Source organism: Ambystoma mexicanum, chromosome 7p, assembly GCF_040938575.1.
Source record: "Ambystoma mexicanum isolate Mex_15411 chromosome 7p, UKY_AmexF1_1, whole genome shotgun sequence".
In the NCBI taxonomy this organism is placed as follows: Eukaryota; Metazoa; Chordata; class Amphibia; order Caudata; family Ambystomatidae; genus Ambystoma; species Ambystoma mexicanum.
The window spans coordinates 753883726-753903384 of record NC_090939.1 but is presented as its reverse complement, the minus strand read 5'-3'; the positions used below and the strand labels follow the sequence as shown (position 1 = coordinate 753903384).

At 47.0% G+C, this 19659-nt stretch overlaps 1 protein-coding gene across 2 annotated transcripts in view; it reads left to right on the top strand.

The window, feature by feature from the left end:
• Nucleotides 1-19659, top strand: part of LOC138526301 (E3 SUMO-protein ligase RanBP2-like) — a 1824256-nt gene that overhangs the window by 946293 nt on the left and 858304 nt on the right. For both annotated transcript variants that reach the window (XM_069636876.1, XM_069636877.1), the window contains exon 17: nucleotides 18664-18747. In XM_069636876.1, coding sequence (XP_069492977.1) covers nucleotides 18664-18747 — 84 coding nt within the window. The remainder of the gene's footprint in view (nucleotides 1-18663; nucleotides 18748-19659) is intronic.

The window sequence follows — 19659 nt, the reverse complement described above, 5'->3', positions numbered from 1 at the left end:
TGCATGCTCAGTTTGTTCACTCGTCAACACTCCATATGGGACTCCCCATTTTACAGGAGATGCCCTCACTTCAGCCTCCTCTGAAGGTTCCAAATCAACCAACGGAAAACCAGCCACTTGCTCATGCAATTTTGCAATTCCCCCCTTTCCGGTTTTGGCACGATCATGTGTTTACCAACTTCCATTTAATGATGCTTGCCTCTTGTGCATGTCCTATTCGATGTGTTTTTGGAGCGCTCCATACCCACTGCATGATAGGAATTTCCAGTCGGATCAATACATCATGACCCATCGTCATTTGCTGTGTATCCACAAGAGCCCAATAACATGCCAATAACTGCTTTTCAAAAGGAGTGTATCGATCACCGGCATCCTGTAACTTACGACTCCAGAATCCCAAGGGAACACGCTTTCGGTCCTGTTTCTGCCACAAACTCCAATTTGCATAGTGTTCTCGTACTGACACATTTAACTCCACTTCCCCTTCCTCAAGGGCCATAAATCCAACACTCGCTGTATAGTATCTTTTACTAACTGAAATGCTTCCTCTTGTTCCTCTCCCCACTCGAAGTTGGACTTTTATGGTCACTTTGTAAAGGGGCGAAAGAATCTGCCCCAAATGTGGTATATGCTGTCTCCAGAACCCATACAAACCTATGAACTGTTGAGCTTGTTTCTTATTCATAGGTGTGGAGAACTCTTTTCTTAAGCCTTTGGCACCATTTCACGATGCCCATTATGCCACTGAATCCACAGGAAAATCAGTCTCTGCAGGACCTTGGGTTTTCGTCTCATTAATTTCCCATCCTTCCTTTCTCAGTCCCTCAATAATGAGGTCAAGGTGCATCCGCAAACTCTGCTCATCCTTTCCCTGTATCAAAATATCAACAACATAGTTCGAGATCTGCACATCAGGTTTGCACAGAATTTTATCCAAATGTTCTGCCACCAGCCGGTGACAGATGGTCGGGCTATGCATGTACCCCATGGGCAAACGTTGAAACGTAGACTGCCTCCCATGCCAAGAGAACGCAAACTGCCCTTAACATTCTTCCGCAATCGTAATTGTGAAAAATGCATTCGCCAAATCAATTACTGCATTCCAGGTTTCTTTGAAGTTTTGCACATTCTCAATCAAGGTAACCACATCTGGGACTGCAGGTATTAACGGAGGAGTATACTTCTCTTCCCAATAATCCACAGTCATCCTATAACTTCCTTCTGGCTTCTTAACCGGCCAGACCTGATTGTTCCAAGCTGTGGTGACAGGTCTTAGCATGCCTGCATCCACATATCCTTTGATTGTGTCTGAAGTCTCCTTCTGCCCTACTGGAATACGATTGTTTTACAGATACCTGTTTTGTGGCTAAGGGAACCTGTACAGTGGGCATTTTCAATTTTCCTGCGAGAACAGGAGTACACGTCAAGGCAGACACACCCCCTGCCCCCCCCCTCGCTCCCAATTGATGGGTTTTACCTTCCAACCCTAGGGTCAACACCTACAGAATATCGAAGCCAATAATGTATTCTGCTGTGGGAACAAGCAACACTTGGTATTTGTTCCTTTTCAGATTACCAATTGTCATGTCAACTCTGGTTTGAACTGCAGGAGACTCTTTATCTCCCAATCCAGTAATGGTGAAATGCTTGCCATTAAACCTTGAAGGATTCCTGTGAATCTATGAGGCCTCTGCCCCGGTATCAATTAAAGCATTGACCTCTTGTGGATTTCCTGATTGCCAAAATAACTTCACATTCACACAAGGCCGTCTGTGTACCTTAAGTCGGGCAGACGCTACCGGCGTTTGACCACCATCCTATTCGTATTTTGAATGCGCGTATTGGGACTCTGTCTCCAACATTGTGCTCACAACTTTCCGTAATTCAGCATAGGTCGGCTGATATGGTAACAAGAGTCCCCAAGGACTCCCCATCCACCTCCTCCTCAGGCGGTGCAGAGGGAACCTTGCCCCCATTGGACTTATTCACATCTTGCCTTTTCACTTGCTTGTACTGCTTCTTTCCCTCTAGTCCACTCTTTTTATGGAGCTGATACATTTCTCTGGTTTCGATTCCATCAATGTCTTCCCGCGGCACTCTTTTAGTAGCGCCAAAAACGTATCCTTCATGGATACGCAGGAATCTCGGCTATCAAACCTCCTTCCAGGGGTTCGTCGGTCACTGCGCCTCCAGTCACTTACCAGTCATCCCCACCAGCAAAGTCATAATGACATTTGTGTACCTCAGAGGAGCAGTTTGAATAATGGTGTTTCGGGCTGAGACGATAACGCTACTACCCCCATATATTCCGGAGTCTCAACATGGATGGCCTCTTTCATGGCATGTTCTCTAAGCTTCTGAATGCCTCTCTCAATGTGTACTATTTCTTCTCCTCACTAGGCCAGTCCGAAGTGATCGGATAATGCGATTATACCCTTGTGCAGCTAACTGTAATTACGACACTTGCGGTTCTCTCCCATCCTGATCATGAGTTGGTCCCACATGAAAGACCTCCTGAATGTGATTCCTGTGACAATGGAAGAAACCTTGCAGCGTCTGTCGCGTCCACAAGAAGACCCGCTGCACCTCCATAAAATAACATCACCATAACATCTGTAACATCAAGAACGTGCCACTTTGCCCCCCTCACCACAAACCTACAGTGACTATCGTCCTGCCTGATTCTCTGAATGTAGTTGATCTCCCAAGGATCCTCCCCCCCCCCCTCTCCGACCCGCCCTCAACCACTCTGCTTCTGCAACCTTCACTCCTCTGCCCCACTCCCTCTCTCTAGTCTCCCCTTCCCTCCTCTCTAAAACCTCACCCCCCTCGTCCCTCCACTGAATCCACAACAGTTCTTGCCATCCACTCCAACTGCGGGCACTCCACTGTGTGGCCACCTAAACTTAATCTCTCACCCCCCTTCCTGTCATGCCCTTTACCTACCTTACCCTACTCCGGCTTCCCTCCATCCCCCTCCTCCTCTTCCTTCACCTTCCCTCCACCCTCATGCCTTACCCCCCTTCCACACCTCCCCCCCTGCCCACCCCATCTACCTCACATAATCCCTTCTCGATCTAATCTTATACACCTCCCCACTACCAATCCCTCTAGTATCTTTAACATTGGCCTCTGGAATGCTCGATCCATCTGCAACAAAGCCACTGCAGCCCTTGACCTGTTCTTGCGGCTCAACCATCACTTCCTCTGTATCACAGAAACATGGATTCCTCCCTTCAATTCCACAGTTCCTGCTTCTCTCTCCACCCCCTCTTCCTCCTTCTTTCATGTCCCACGCCCCTCCGGTCGCGGAGGCGGCGTCGGTCTCCTCTTTCACCCTAAATGTCTCTCCTCTTCTCCTCCCTCATCCCTCCCTACCTTCTCCTCCTTTGAATTTCTCTTCAAATCCTTTACTTACCCTGATGCGATATCCTTCTTAATCATTTACAGACCTCCTGGCCCCCTCTCCTCCTCCTATGAAGACCTAGACCATCTTCTCTCTCTCATTTCTCCCTCCCCTACTCCTCTCTCTGTCCTCAGTGACTTTAATCTCCCTCTCTCCACCTCATCTCAGTCTCGCCCTCGCCACTCTTTACTTGACTCTTACCTCCTCTCCCCCTTTCCTACCCCCCCAACCCACTCCTCTGGCTGCACTCTCGATCTCATCTTTCTCTCATTTCACTCTTCATCCCCTGTCTCGTCTCTACCCAACTATCTCTCTGACCACGCCTTACTCTCCTTCTCCCTTACTCCTCCCCCTCCTCACTGTCACCCCCTCTCATTCAGTTCCCTCCTTCTCTCGTCGTGATCTCTGCAACTTCAACCCTTCTCTCTTCCTTGACTCCTGCTCTTCCTCCCTCCCCCCTCTCTCCAACTTCTCATCCCTCCCACCCGACGATGGCCTCTCCTCACTCTCCTCCTCCTTATCCTCCAGTCTTGACCTACTCTATCCTCTCACTCCCTTTTCACCCTCTCGCAAACCTTGTCAACCTTGGCTCTCCTCTCACCTTCGGTCCATGCGTCGCCTCCTCCGTCGCCTTGAACGACGCTGGCTCAAATCCCCCTCTTGCAAACCAATCCTCTTACTTTTCATATCACTCTCTCTGACTCCTGCCTCACATCTGTCAAGCGCTCCTACTACTCCAACCTCCTCCACTCACAAACTTCTCACCCCCGTTGTATCTTCCAAGCCCTATCTTGCCTTCTTTCCCCTCCCACTCCCGACCCTTCCTTGAACTCTCTCCTCTCTCCCTCTGACTTGGCCAACTTTTTCTCATCCAAAATCCTCTTTCCGCCAAAACATCCTCTCCTTACCTTCTTTATCCCCTTCTTCCCCCTCCTCCTCTTCCCCTCCTTCCCCCTCCTCCTCTTCTCCCGCCCCCTCCACCTCTGCTAGCATGTCCACCTCCTCTCCTATCACTCCCGCATGTGTCTCCCGCCTACTGGCCAAAACTCACCCCACCGCTGCCCCCTCTGATCGTATCCCCACCTCCATCATCCCCAAAGCCTACCCTCTCCTCATCCCCTACCTTACCACTTTAACACCTGTTTCTCCTCTGCAACCTTTCCATCAGCTTTCAAACACGCCACCATCATCCCTATCCTGAAGAAACCTTCCGCTAACCCTCTTCTTACCTCCAACTACAGACCAATCTCGCTTCTCCCCTTCCTCTCAAAGCTCCTCGAACACTTAGCATACTCTCAACTCTCTGCTTTCGTCTCCTCTCAATCCCTCCTCCCCTCCTCTCAATCTGGCTTTCGCCCACAACACTCCACTGAAACTGTTCTCACATATGTACTCCACTCTCTCCTCACCGCCCAACACGCCAAGCAATCCTCTATCCTCATCCTCCTTGACCTCTCTGCAGCTTTTGACACTGTTGATCACCCCTTACTTCTTAGCACTCTGTCCTCACTTGGCTTCAAAGGCTCTGTCCTCTCCTGGCTCTCCTCTTATCTCTCCAACCGTTCTTTTACTGTGTCCTCGGGTGGCAGCACCACCTCCAATTTCCCCCTGCTTTACAGTGTTCCCCAGGGCTCTGTACTCGGACCTTTTCTCTTCTCTCTCTATACTTCCCTTCTTGCCCCCGTCATCTCTTCTTTCGGCATCTCCCACCACTTCTATGCGGACGACACCCAACCCTTTCTTTCCTTCACCTCCATCACCTCTGACCTCCACCACACTCTCTCTTCCTGCCTCACGGCCATCAAAAACTGGATGTCATCCCACTTTCTTTCCCTCAATTCTGACAAGACCGAATTGCTTTTCTTCCCTCCTAACACTCTCTCACCCTCCCCTCCTCCTTTCATCCACTTCCCCCCTTCCAATCTCCCCATCTCTACCCATGCCCGCAACCTTGGCCTCCATATCGACTCCTCTCTCTCCTTCTCCACCCACATCTCTCTTACCTCTCGTGCCTGTCGGTACCACCTGTTCAACATCCACAAGATCCGCTCCTCCCTCACCTTTCACGCTTCTAAACTCTTAATCTCCTCCCGTCTTTTCTACTGCTCCTCTCTTCTCTTTGGCCTCCCCACTACTCACCTGACTCTCATAAAATCCATCTACCACTCCTCCATCCACACTCTGTCTTCTCGGCCCTCGTGACTCTATCTCTACCTCTCTCTCCCAACTCGGCTGGCTCCTATTCCTCTCTCAATTGAAATTTCAATTGCTTTGCCTTGGGTATAAATCTCTCCTTGACCTAGCTCCCTCCTCTCCTACTCTCCTTCCTGCTCTCTACGCTCAGCTGACCTACATCTTCTCAATGTACCCCCAGCCCCTTGTACCTCCTCACGTTTCCGCCCCTTCCAACTCTTGATATTTATCAGCCTTGTCATGATATAACTTGATATTTGAAGCTGCTGCATTAACGCAATGTTTTTCAGCAGCCACCTCCTTTTCCTTGAACACATGCTCCTGCAATTCCACTTCCCGTTGGTGTATCATTCTAAACGCATGCAACAAAATCCACTGTTGTCTACCTAAGGTGGAGCACTCCTTCCCCTTTTCCACGGGTACCTGTTGCAGGCAGCCCGCCATATCCGCTAGACTCGCCTCTCCTATACCTGTATCCCAGGTATCACTCAAACCTGCGCCAAACACCTAAGTCTGTGCCAATTTATCATATGGATTCTTGGTCCACCCTGGAATCGTCACCTCATGACATTACTTTTTTCCTAAAGGGGGAATTTATGGTGTCAATGAACTTTTCACGTTCCGATCACTAATACCTCAAAGCACAACTGCAGTCTTCCAAAAGATGCAAAGAAAATTGCCTTTCCGATTTCAAGCTCCAGATTAGGCGGGTTCTCTTGCATCAATACCAGCACAAGAACCCTGCTTACAGCACCAACATGTTTTGCTTTTCTGTCATGTGTAAAGGAACCATTTACCAGATTACACAGACCAAAAGTTCTTGGACTCGGGGAGGCAATAATATACACTTAGACTCGCAGTTTAGAATATAATTGCTCTTTGGAGGCCGTTTAGTCGCACTTCACAGATATACAGCTAGACAGTGAAATAAAAGATACTAGGTTATACATGGTCATATAGCAAACGTCATCTTAGCCACAACAAAACTACCCATTCCCAAAGCAGGTAGGCAGAGAGATCACACATGCTAACGGGGTCTGGAGGGGAGCGTCTTCCCTCTCAGCAAGACTTCCATTACCCTGGGTTCCAAATCTATTCTACTAACTGGATACCTCTCTTATGGGGAGCAAATCCCCACCCACCTCAGGTTGACAACCGTCCCATCCGAAGGACAGACGGCAAGCATGGGGAGCATAGAGCGGACAAATCCAGTTAATAGTGGAAAAAACCAGTTTGTCTCCCGCGCACTCGTTCCCAGCACCCCTTGTCACTGCACCTGCACAACTCTGACTCCCTTCCTTGTGCATCCTTGATTGAACAATAAGCCAACTCTCCTCCATAATGAGCTCATCTGCATCTCGTAACCCTTGCAGAATTCATGTCTGCCTCCTAGTTGAGCTCACAGAAATAGACTTTCATTGCGGTTTTGAGGTGAATGTCCAAAATGGCTGCGCACCGCCACCATGTTTTAGTTAATTTTTGCACACACATTTCAGCATCCAACAACAGAGAGCTTGGTTGTTCAGGTGCCAACCTCAACTTCAAAAGCTGCAGCTTATCCAACCATCCCTCCGGATAGGGACGATAAGCGATATGACGCCCTCGCAAAAAGGGTATTTTCTGCTGGAAGCATGGCATTAAATGCCATCAACACATCTTGTGCACTGACAAAATTCAGCTATACATTGTGCAATGTAAGTGCCCAAGCTGCGGAAAACATTCCTGAAGGTGAGCTGCAAAAAGGTTTTAATAACCTTCTTAATAATGCTAATCCCTTGAGTCAGGCCTAGATGCGTCAGACTGCGTTGGCAGATGCTTGGGGTCTAGTGCAGTAATCGGGTGGTTTGCTTGGCTGTGTAGGACTGGCTTTGCACCCAAAGTTCAGTCAAGGCTCCCAAATATGCCCTTTGATGGGTCCAATCTATTTGGCCCAAAGACAGCAAAATCTTTGGGAGCAGCCATTCGTCAGCCGCAAAAAGACACTCACCTTCACAGACCTGGACAGGGCAGTCCTTTCACTATTACTCCTACTTTGACCAAAGGGGAAGAGGTCAGACATGCTAGAAACAAGGGCAAAGAAGGTTTACACGTGTGCCTAGAGACAGTGGAGGAAGAATTGCTCAGGCAGCAACCGTCACCTTGCCCTCTGCTGCAGCCACAGCCCCAAATCCTCCCTGAGCACTTTGCTCAAAGAACCCCAGTCAGAGGCAGGTTGACCGAGCATCTACAAGAATAACATCTAATTACTGCAGATGCATAGGCAGTACTGACAGTAGCCCAAGGGTACTGTCTCCAATTTCTGCAAAGCCCCCATATTGTGCCCCAAGCAATCAGTCTCTTCGAGATACAGATCCGCTCCTCCTACAGGAGATTTCTGCCCTGTTGGAAAAAGGTGCTGGAGAAGGTACCTGTAGTGGAAAGAAACCAGGGTTGGTACTCCACCTATTTCCTTGTTCCTAAGAATGGTGGAGGCCTGCGACTCGTACTGGACCTGAGGCGCTTGAACAAGTTCCTCAGGAAGGACAAGTTCAAGATGGTCACTCTTTCGCAGATCCTCCAGGCCTATCCGCTCACGGACTGGATGGTGTCACTCCATCTTCAGGATGCTTACTTTAACGTGCCTATACATCCCAGACACATAAAGTACCTGAGCTTCACCATTGGCAGTTCTCACTATCAATTTCGAGTTCGGCCTTTCAGGATAACCTCCGTCCGAAGGGTCTTCAACAAGTTGATGATGGTGGTGGCAGCAGATCTAAGGAGGGGAGAGGGTTTTGCTGTTCCCTAACTATACAACTGGTTTATCAGAGCTTGTTTACCCGAAAAATCTCTGGAAATTCTTAGCAGCACCTGCCACTCCCTCAACAAACTGGGCTTCTCCAATTTCAAGAAGTCCCAAAGGACACCTTAGCAGATGCTACAATTAATTTGAGCGGTCCTGGACTCTTCTTCGGGGAAGGCTTCAACTTCCGAGTTGAGCGTTCAACATATCTTGCAGATGGTAACGCCAATATCTACCAGCATTCGACTTTCTGAGGTTGCTGGGCCTCATGACATCCTGCATTTTTCTGGTGCCAGAAGCCCGCTTAGGGATCTGGTCCCCCCAGTAGGCCTTCAGAGCTCAATGGTCACAGTTCTAAGGCAGGATGACAGACCTTCTTCGGGTCCCTAGCAAGGCCGCACAGGATCTTCTGTAGTGGGCCTGCAAGGAGAATGTGATGACAGGGGAACCTTTTTTGACAATCCTGGCCAGAGCCAACTGTAGTCAGAGGCTTCTCTCACGTGATGGGGGTGTTCCTATGAGTGATCTGACAATGAGCAGACTTCGGTCCCCTGCAGAATGAAGACTAGACATAAACCTTATAGAGCTGAAGGCGTTCAGACTGGTGCTGATGGCCTTTTTGCCTTCCATCTAGGGAAAGAATATCCTGATAATGACGGACAACACAGTGGCAATTCATTCTCTACAAGAGAGGACGTGTAGGGTTGCTACCACTGTTCACCCGGAAACCAGAGCACTGAACCTTCATGCCTAGTTTTTGAGAGGCTAAGATACAATTATTGGGAACTCCCAGAAGAGGTTATGGAGGGTTGCTTTAGATTAGAAGACCAGCAACAAAAGCTCTATACCGCTGCCGTGGGAGCAGGTTTTTTAGCTGGTGTAGAGCTAAAGATGTAGATCCTTTCGAAAGGATTGTGTCCTCCGGCATATTCCTTATCTTGATAGATTACCTCCCAGCTTGCTGGCCTCGGAAATTTTTTCAGTAGAGGGTGCTGCGCGTCGACGTCCCTTGAGCTGGTGTCCCTCGACAGCCACCGTCTCGGCGCCGACATCACCGTGCGTATAAATAGACTTGTGCAGTGTCGGTTGCTCAGTTCTGTTTTTCTGCGCTTCGTGGGCCTCGGAATCATGTTGCTCAGTGCTTTCTTCAAGTAGTTTCTACTTATTCCTCGAATATATCATCTTTTATCGATGGCTTCCTCATCCAAACCGTCAACCCCACAGTCCGGCTTCAAAAAGTGTCGTGACGGATCCTCACAGGATATGTTTGTGGTGCCTGGGATCGGAGCATCACTGTTCAGAATGCGAGGACTGCATGTCCATGACGGCGAAAGCCTTGAAGGAGCGTAAGAGGAAGCTAGAAAGAGGTAAGACTCTTAAAAATTCTACTCCTTCGAAAGTTTCCTCGGCAGAGTCGAGACATTTGTCTCCTCGCCGTCACAGGAAACATTCCTGTTGAAGGTCTCGAAGCGGTTCCCATCAGTCTTCGAGATCTAAACACTTGAAAAAGAGGCATTGTAGATCTCCCACTTCTTCGTTTTCTTCCACTTCCCGGGAAAGGGTCACCTGCCCCACGAAACACAGCAGTCCAGCTAAGTGGGAGGAATTCGTAAAAAAAAAATGCTTAGTGTTTTCGAGAAAGCGTCGTCGACCCCCTCAGAGACGGCTAGAGGTGATACCCTAGGTGAAAGACTCGAAAAATCAAAACGCTGCGAGTCGTTGCACTCGGCGAAAGAAACTGCCCGAGAGCGTCATGAACCCTCGAGCAAAGGCAGTAAGACCGCGTCATCGACGCCGTCGTCAAAGGTTCTTTCGGCTCATAAATCTGCATCATCGACCCCTCTATCGAAGGGCCCGTCGACACACAAATCGGTCGAATCGACACCGACACTGATAAAGGACAGACCTACTGCTGTTACCACATCTCAGTCAGTAGAAGTACCGAGGGCTTCAACCATGACCTTGAGAATGTTGTCGATAACGTCGACGACTCAGAGTAGGATCCCGATCCTCGGGTTCTTCAAGGCCCCTTCATACTTTTTCGGCGCCTTTTTCGGTTTCATTGAAGCCTTCGACTTCTGCGTCGACAACTTTGACGTTTTCTCAACCTGTGACTACAAGCTTGGCCCCCTCTGCTCTAGAAATGGGTTTTAAACCATACCCAAGATCTGATTATTTTAGAGCTTTGTCCTCTATATATGAGGAAGGGGAGGATTCCGATCATGAGAGACCTTTTGGGTCGCAAAGGACCACAACACCCATTCCTGTGGAATTTATCTCAGAAGAAAACAGATTAAAGGATCTTCAAGACTCCTTACATGAGGCAAGTGGTTTAGATACTTCTCCTGAAGTAGAATTTGCTAAACCAGACCCTGGGGAACATGCTGAGACCCCTTATAGGGTTCTGATGGCAAGAATAATAGAGTTCATGGGGTGGTCTACACCATCACCTTCCTTTCAGCAGAATGACCTTACTGACATCCTAGTTAAGGGCCCACAGGAAGATCCTGTTGTTCCCTTTCATTCTGCACTACAGAGAAACATTTCTGCTAATTGGGAAACTCCTGAAGTAATCCCGGCAGTTAATAAAAAACTATCTGCCAAATACAGAGTATCTGTCTCAGACCCTGAATATTTAAGCAAGCATCCAACTCCAGAGAGTTTGGTTGTACAAGCAGCAACTTCATCGAACAGTAGATCTGCATACCCTACTAGTCCACAGGACAGGGATGATAAAAGGTTTGACGCTATGTCAAAAAAAGTATTTTCGGCATGTAGCATGGCGCTTAAATCTATTAATCCACTTGCACGCTTGCAAGATTCAGCCATACACCTTGGGAGTGTGCTTCATCTGCGGCTGACTGTCTCCCGGATGTAGAGGAAAGGGAAGCATTTTTAAACATCATTAAAGATGGGAAAGATGTAATGTGCGAGTCCCTTCAAACTGGCATTGATTCTGCTGACAGTATCAGCAGGGCCATGGCGGCTAGTACTACAAACCGCAGATATGCGTGGTTGCGAATGTCTGAATTTCCCCCAGATGTACATGCCAGACTTTTGAATATGCCCTTTGACGGCACGTCTTTGTTTGGTAAAAAGGCTGACGACAGCCTGGAGAAGTTAGTCATGTAAGGCAGCGGCGAAATCTCTTGGAGCTGCAATCCGTCAGACCCCGAATCGCCCCTCAGGAACCTCATGGAGGGGTACGTCCTTTCGCTTTTACTCCGCATTCAGAAAAGGCAGAGGACAGCCAGCTCAAAGGGGCCAAAAACAATTCACTCGTGGTGGACGGGTTGAAGGTACAAAAGCCGCAGAAGTAGGTGCCTCTTTACCCTCGGCATCTGCGTCAGCTGCCTCTAAACCCCTCTGAGGTCTCTCCCCACAAGACACCAGTAGGGGCAGGTTAACTCAACATCTGGTGCAATGGCAGGCTATTACGTCAGATGCTTGGGCATTGGAGACGGTTGCCCAAGGTTACTGCCTGCCTTTCCTACACACCCCTCAGTCATCCACCGGGGAACAACTCTTTGAAGTTTCCAGATCCGCTCCTTCTGCAGGAGATTCTAGACTTGCTAGAGAAAGGTGCCATTGAACCGGTACCTGTAGCGGAGAGGAACAAGGGTTGGTATTCCCCCTACTTCCTAGTACCGAAGAAGGACGGAGGACTGAGACCTATCTTGGACTTGCGAGAATTGAACAAATCCCTCAGGAAAGACAAGTTCAAGATGGTAACTCTTTCTCAGATCCTTCAGGCCCTCCAGCTTCAGGACTGGTTGGTATCTCTAGATCTTCAGGATGCTTATTTCCATGTGCCAATCCATCTCAAACACAGGAAATACCTGAGGTTCGCAATTGGCAACTCTCACTATCAATTTCGAGTTCTGCCATTTGGGCTGATGATCCGCCCGAGGGTCTTCACCAAGCTAATGTCGGGAGTGGCTGCAAGTCTAAGGAGGTAAGGGATCCACGTCTACCCTTACCTGGACGATTGGTTGATCAGAGCAGTATCTTCGGAACAAGCTCGGATCCAACTAGATCATGTCTGCCACTTCCTTCACAAACTGGGCTTCTCCCTCAATTTAAAGAAGCCACAGATGATACTGTCACAGAGACTCCAGTTCATTGGAGCAGTCATGGACACTTCCCTGGGAAAAGCCTCGCCACCAGAGGTGAGGGCTCAAGATATTCTACAGATGGTCACCAAGTTTAAAAATGACCAACGTCTACCAGCCTTCGACTTTTTGAGGTTGCTCGGCCTCATGGCATCCTGCATCTTCCTAGTGCCAGAGTCTCGCCTGAGAATGAGATCCCTCCAGTGGGCTCTAAGAAGCCAATGGTTGCAATTCTCAGGGAGAATGTCAGATCTCCTTCAAATCCCAGACAGAGTAGCTCGAGACCTTCAATGGTGGGCCTGTCGGGAGAACATCTTGAAAGGGGAACAGTTTTGGCAACCATGCAGTCACGGATGCCTCACTCACGGGGTGGGGAGCCCATACCAACGACTTGACCATCAGCGGTCGTTGGTCTCCATCGGAGTCCAGACTACGCATCAACCTATTAGAGCTGAGAGCAATCAGACTTGCGCTGAAAGCTTTTGTGCCATCAGTACAGGGAAAGAATGTCCTGATAATGACGGACAATACAGTGGCCATGCACTACCTCAACAAAAGAGGGGGCGTAGGGTCACTGCCACTGTGCAGAGAGGCAATGCAGCTTTGGTTTTGGGCAATTCAGGAAGGAATCTCTCTATCAGCAGTTCACCTAGCCGGAGAGAAGAACTTGACAGCGGACGCTCTAAGCAGGCAGAGCACAGTCTCCCACGAGTGGGAGCTAGCTCAGGAGGTCCTTCAGGAGATCTTCACCCTTTGGATCTGTTCGCCACCAGCATCAACAAGAAGTGCGATCAGTTTTGTTCAAGGGAATTTCCCCCGAGAGGAGCTCTAGGGGATGCGTTTGTAGTGGACTGGAAGTTTCCACTTCTGTACGCGTTTCCTCCACTCCCTGTCATTCCTCAAATGATCAGGAGGTTGAGAAGATTTCGGAAATCCATGATTCTAATTGCCCCGGATTGGGCCAGGAGAACGTGGTACCCAGACCTTCTGGACATGTCTATCTGTCCTCCAATTCTTTGTCTTCCGCAAAGAGAGGACCTTCTCTCGCAGAAGGGAGGTCAGGTTCTCCATCCGGACATTAGAACGCTCAACCTTCACGCTTGGTTTCTGAAAGGTTGAGATACAAGGATTGGGACCTCCCAGATGACGTCATGGAGTTTTTGCTTTCGGCTAGGAGGCCAGCAACAAAGACTTTATACCGCTGCCATTGGAACAGATTTTGCAGCTGGTGTAGAGAAGAGAATATCGATCCCTTTTCATGCGGTACACCAATGGTGTTATCTTTTTTGCTCTATTTGGCGAATTCAGGTCTCCAAGTTGGTACGATCACAGTCTACCTCACAGCATTGTCAATCTTCAAGCGCACTGCGGAGGAGCCATCATATTTCAAACTACCCCTAGTGATTCAATTCCTGAAGGGATTAACTAATGTTTATCCCACAAAGCCTTTCCAAGTTCCCTTATGGGATTTAAATCTAGTCTTAAACTTCCTAATGGGTACTCCTTTTGAACCACTCCATTCTTGTTCATTAAGATTTCTCACCCTTAAAACTGTCCTACTAGTGACTTTAACATCTGCCAGAAGAGTGAGCGAATTACAAGCTCTATCCTGCAAACCTCCTCATACTATTTTTCACAAAGGCAAGGTTGTCTTACAAGTGAAGCCTAATTTCCTCCCAAAGGTGGTCTCTGAATTCCACATCACTCAGAAGATAACCTTACCTTCATTCTATCCTCCTCCCCACCCAGGGAAAGAGGAAGAGAGGCTACATAGGCTGAATCCAAGGCTTGCCTTGAGCATTTATATCAGCAGACTCGCTAGGATAAGGCAAGCAGACCAGCTGTTATAGGTTATGCAGGACACAAATTAGGACTGCCAATCACAAAACAGACCATTTCAAGATGGATTATATTAGCCATTCTAGAATGTTACAAATTGGCAGGGAAAGAGCCCCCTCAACATCTTAGGGCTCATTCAGCCAGGGGTATCGCAGCCTCTTCGGCCCTCCGAAGAGGGGTACCGATTTGGGACATATGTGCAGCTGCCACATGGTCGTCCGCACATACCTTTACAAAATTCTACAATCTAGATTCCTCCTCTAACCAGGAGACAAGATTTGGCAAAGCTGTGTTACATTCTGTACATGCTTGAAGGGAAATATTCCAATTTTACTCCCACCTCCGTTTGTACACCACTGCTATGGGAGTCTATCAAGATAAGGAATACGTCGGAGGACACAATCCCTTCGAGGAACAATTTACTTCTTACCTTGTAACATTCTTTTGATGGGATGTTCCTACGACATATTCCTTATCGCCCCTCCCATCCATCCCTGCAGTAAAACTTCCTTTGTAGTTGCAGCTTACACTCCTTCAAGGTCAATAACCATTTCATGCACAGCAAAATTTTCAAGCTTCAAAACGGAACTGAGCAACGGACGCTGCGCGAGTCTATTTCTACGCACTGTGACATCGGCGCCGAGACGGTGGCTGTCGAGGGACACCAGCTCGAGAGACGTCAACGTGCAGCGCCATCTACTGCCAAAAATTCTGATGCCAGCAAGCTGGGAGGTAATCTATCAAGATAAGGAATACGTCAGGGGAACATCCCATCGAAAGAACGTTACAAGGTAAGAAGTAACTTCTCTTGCAATACACCTGCAGTGCTTTTTACTGCACTTGGCCCATAAGGCTACTGGTAAGGGATATTAGGCTGCTTTATCCAATTTTTAAACGCACGCCAGAACACCTCTCTTAATTTAAAATGCCTGTTGTGACACAATTCTTGAAATGACTGACAAATACATTCCCCTTCAGTCCATTTTCTGGTTCCGTCCTGGGATCTGAACTTGGTTGTTAAATTCCTGATGGGAGCGCCTTTTAAGCCACTTCATTCTTGTCCACTCAGGTTACTAACCTGGAAAATCTTTTAATTAGCCATCACGTCTGCTCGCAGAGTGAGCTGCAAGCTCCGTCATGCAAACCACCCTTTACGGTATTCTCGAAGGAGAAGGTACTTTTGAGGGCTCATCCCTTCTTCCAAAGGTAGTATCTGAATTTCATTTAACACACAAGATTACATTGATAGCCTTTTATCCACCTGCTATGGAGGAAGATCGGTTACACAGGCTTCATCCAAAAAGGGCTCCAAAAAGGGCTCTTAGCTTTTACATAGCAAGAAAGGCAAATGGTAGAGGGGATTGTTAGGCAGAATCTTGTGCATTTCCCTTGGGGAACACTGCAAAAAGATTAAGACTACAGAAGCAAGCAGTAAACCTAATTGGTAGCAGTCTGTACCACCCAGATTTACCTGGTAGCTGTGGCTGAGCAGTCAGACTTCTCTCAAGAAGAGTAGGGCACTATATAGAGTATACACAATAGGGACAAAAACACAGTAGAGCAAACAAACACTGACCAGAGCTTTGTATAAAAAGTATATAATTATTTATTTGAAACACACTTTAGGCAATATACTAGCACTCTAAATCACAAGCAAGTTAAAACACAGTTAGGTAAATTATACACACCCCCCTTGATAACTATTAGACAAGTCAGCGTTAAAACACCACGATTTGTTAAAACAGATGTGAGCGTGTAACCTAGATGGCACTCCAATAGTTCAGTTAAAGGGAAAGAAAAAGGCAGAGCATAGAAATCAAACAAGTCCCAACACTTTTAGGAGTTCTCGGCAAGGGAATAAAGGCAGTATACACTGTAGAGCCAAAGTTCATAGGCCAGGCCCACTTTAAATGGAGCAAAGCGAAATGTGCCCAGGATCACAAAGTTTAAAATGCACTAAAAGTCTTTGCAGAATGTTCAAAAGAGGTTGGGGCGATTCAAGAAGGTAAAGTTAGAAGGTCTGGGGCCAACCCAGTTGGAAAGCCAAGTATTTAAGGGTCACCTTGGGCAAACCGAAGAAAGGGAGGCCAGGCAGGACACAGTGCCTTAAAGAGAGAGGAAGCTCCAGCGGTGGCAGTTGTTCTTGGCAGTGATTGCAGTTTGTTGTTTTGACCAGGGGAAGAGAGGATCTCATCGAGGAGGAAACGTGGAGTCGTTGCACTGCAATGAAACTAGCCGCGGAGTTCGTCTGTAAAAGGTGCGTTCCTTTTATTCGCGGTCAAAGTGGTGAAGCTTGGCTATCCAGCCGCCGGGGTGCTTGGCACGGGCGATTCGACCAAGAGACTTCTTTGGAAGGCGAAAGGGGCGAATCTTCTCTTGTCGTTGGGAAAGTGGTTTCGTCGTTGCAGATGGCTCAGCTTCTTCCCTCTTCGGATTCTTCGGTCCTGTGGCGACTTCTGAAGTTCCAGTCCCAAAGACCCTGCTTTTATGCAGAAAAACCCCCATTCAACAGCCTAGCTGTCACTCAAACATGCTAAGTGGTGAGCCGGGCGGCTCACCACTGGGCCAATCAGAATAGAGTGCGACTTGAGTTGCTAAGGCAACGCAGTCCAGGGTGCCAATCCCCCCCACCCACCCATCCTGTGGAACCCAGACAGAGTGGCACCGTTTGGAGGGCTTCTGTGGAGAAGCCCGCCAAAAAGTGGAACAAAGGGCTCGACCTTGGTCAGAGTTACAGAGACGGACACAAACGCCATTTTAGAAAAGAGTTCTGGCAAAAAGACCCAACCGTTGGTTTAATATTAAATAAATAAACCAGCGGTATCTTTAACATTGCACCAAAAAGTGGTGCATTTAAAATCATGGGAAAATCCCATAGAAAATATTCAGGTGGAATATTTTGCATGGTAACCACTGCCACCAGCCAGAAACTCAACAAGGGGGGACTGGACAGTGCCCCCTTGAAAACAGACCCAGGGGCAATATAATTAATCCCTTCAGTACTTCCACAATATCATGGTCTGTACTGGTTCTGTTCACAATTTAGGACTAGTAAAGTCAATGGTGACTTTACATGCCCTGGGAGACATTAGTCAGTCCCAGGGTATGGAGTCTGTTTGGGGGTCACTATGACACCCCTGGGTACTGCACTGAGGGTGCTGTGTAACACATACACAAAAATAGATGATACCCTATGGAGTAAAAAGAAAACCCCATAGCCCATAAGCACATACAAAGTCAAAGACAGACCTCAAATCATGCCTAGAAAAGAGTCTGACTCTTAGGAGAAAAAAACAAACCCCAAAAATCCAGCAAAGCTGCTGGGAGACTCACTAAGTTTGGGAAATTAGCCTTATAAGAGAATTCTCCCTAACAGGGATGATCAACTATTTATTGGCTACACTGGCCACAAGTTAGAACAAGCCATGATCAAACGCACATTTCAGGATTTTATGCATTTCGCAGTGCTACTCCATTGCTGGAAACAATGTCCCTGAGAATCTAATTGTCCATTCCACCAGAGAAGTGGCAACTACTTCAGCTCTCCAGAGAGGTGTACCATTGAAGGACATTTTCAATGCCACAATTTGGTCCTCGCTCCATGCTTTCTCAAAGCATTACTACTTAGACACACTGTTGGGCCAGGACGCTTGCTTTGGAAGAGCGGTTCTGCACAATGTTATGTGCTAATCAAAAATCCATTGCCAAATTTGTTATGGGAGTCTCTAAGATGAGGAACCCGTGGTAGCACACAATCCATTAGAAGAACAAATTACTTACCCCTGGTCATTTTCTTTCTGATGGATGTTCCTCACATGGATTACTTATCACCCTCCCATCCTACCCATCTGTGCACATTTTTGTTAATTCTATCTTTGAACGCCCATGCGGTTTATTTAATTCCTCAAGACGGCTGAGAAGAAAGAGGGGGGAAAAATATTAACTGAGGCAAAAGGCGTGGTGAGCGCTATCTATACTAGCAGCATATGAATATATCTAAGATGAGGAATCCGTGGAAGGAACATCTGTGAGAGAGAATATTACCAGGGGTAAGTAATTTCTTCTTTGTTTTCACATGTACTGGCTTTTCAGCTTTGCCTTTTCACAGGCATATCTGGATATGAAGTTTAGAACTCCTAAATCATTTTGTAATGTATTAAAACTACTTTGTAAGCTACAATATCTATTTTCTCACATTTAATTGTAATGTTTAAGGTATCCAAACATGTCATGGTCTTTGGAATTTCATATTTGCGTCAAAATCATTTATTTTCTCAAGACAAGTCAAGTTTCTCAAATGTATTCTTTACCTATCATGTTTGTTTATTTAGCTCTCTCCGAAAACTCCGCCTCGCTGGGCAGAAGATCAGAAATCAATACTCCAGATGCTTTGCCAGAGGGTGGAAGCACTTAAGGTAAAGCACATCTGTTTATACATCTTTACTGAACAATGTAAAAAAGACCAAGGTTTGTTTGAGGATTGGTGTGGTGGTGCTACAGGATACAAGTGTTATATTCTACAGATGTTTTAACTTGAACCTTTATGGGTGGAAGGAAATGGGGATATTGGAAGGAGGGTATTAGCCATGGGAAAGTATAGAGTGATGAAATAAGAGTCTGAAATGTCTCTTCTCTTTTGTTTTCTTGCAACTACGTGTTTGTGTTAATATACATTACATTGTGTCCATCACCACTGTGGGAGTTTTATTTCTCTGAGGCATGTCCGGATAGTAGGCTTGTGTGCCCCACCTGCGGTACCAGACTGTGAGCTGTGGGCTAAAGGATGACGGCAAAGATTTGAGAATGAATTGTTTTTTTTTTTTATTATTTTTACTGGTTTAGTCAAACCTTTAAAGAAAAATTACATCACATTTAGCTGTTCATATATAAAAATATCGCAATTAGTGAGTAAAACAAAGCGAAGCAGAAAATATTGCAAAGTAAAAATGTAAACAATTAGAATAATAAAAAGTAATGAACACTGAATTGGGCAAAGTACATCACAAGTCGCAAACCAATATTTAGGCCCATTTCTCGTGCGATTTGACTAATTCTTCAATGTTTTTAAGGAGAAATGTCAGAGCATATGTTAGTTTATTATTTACCTCTGTAAAACATTCCACCCACCATTCTTCCATGGTATGAAGAGGTTTATTTACCACAATTGTATTAAACAGTGTCATTCTTCTCTTGGAGAAAGCTTCACAGGTTAAAACCAAATGTTTAATGTTCTCTTTGAAATCGTCAAATAATCTACATTTTGGATTCAGCTTCTCATATTTGGTCCATCGCGTAATTACTTCTTTTGTCTTAAATTGGATTTAGCC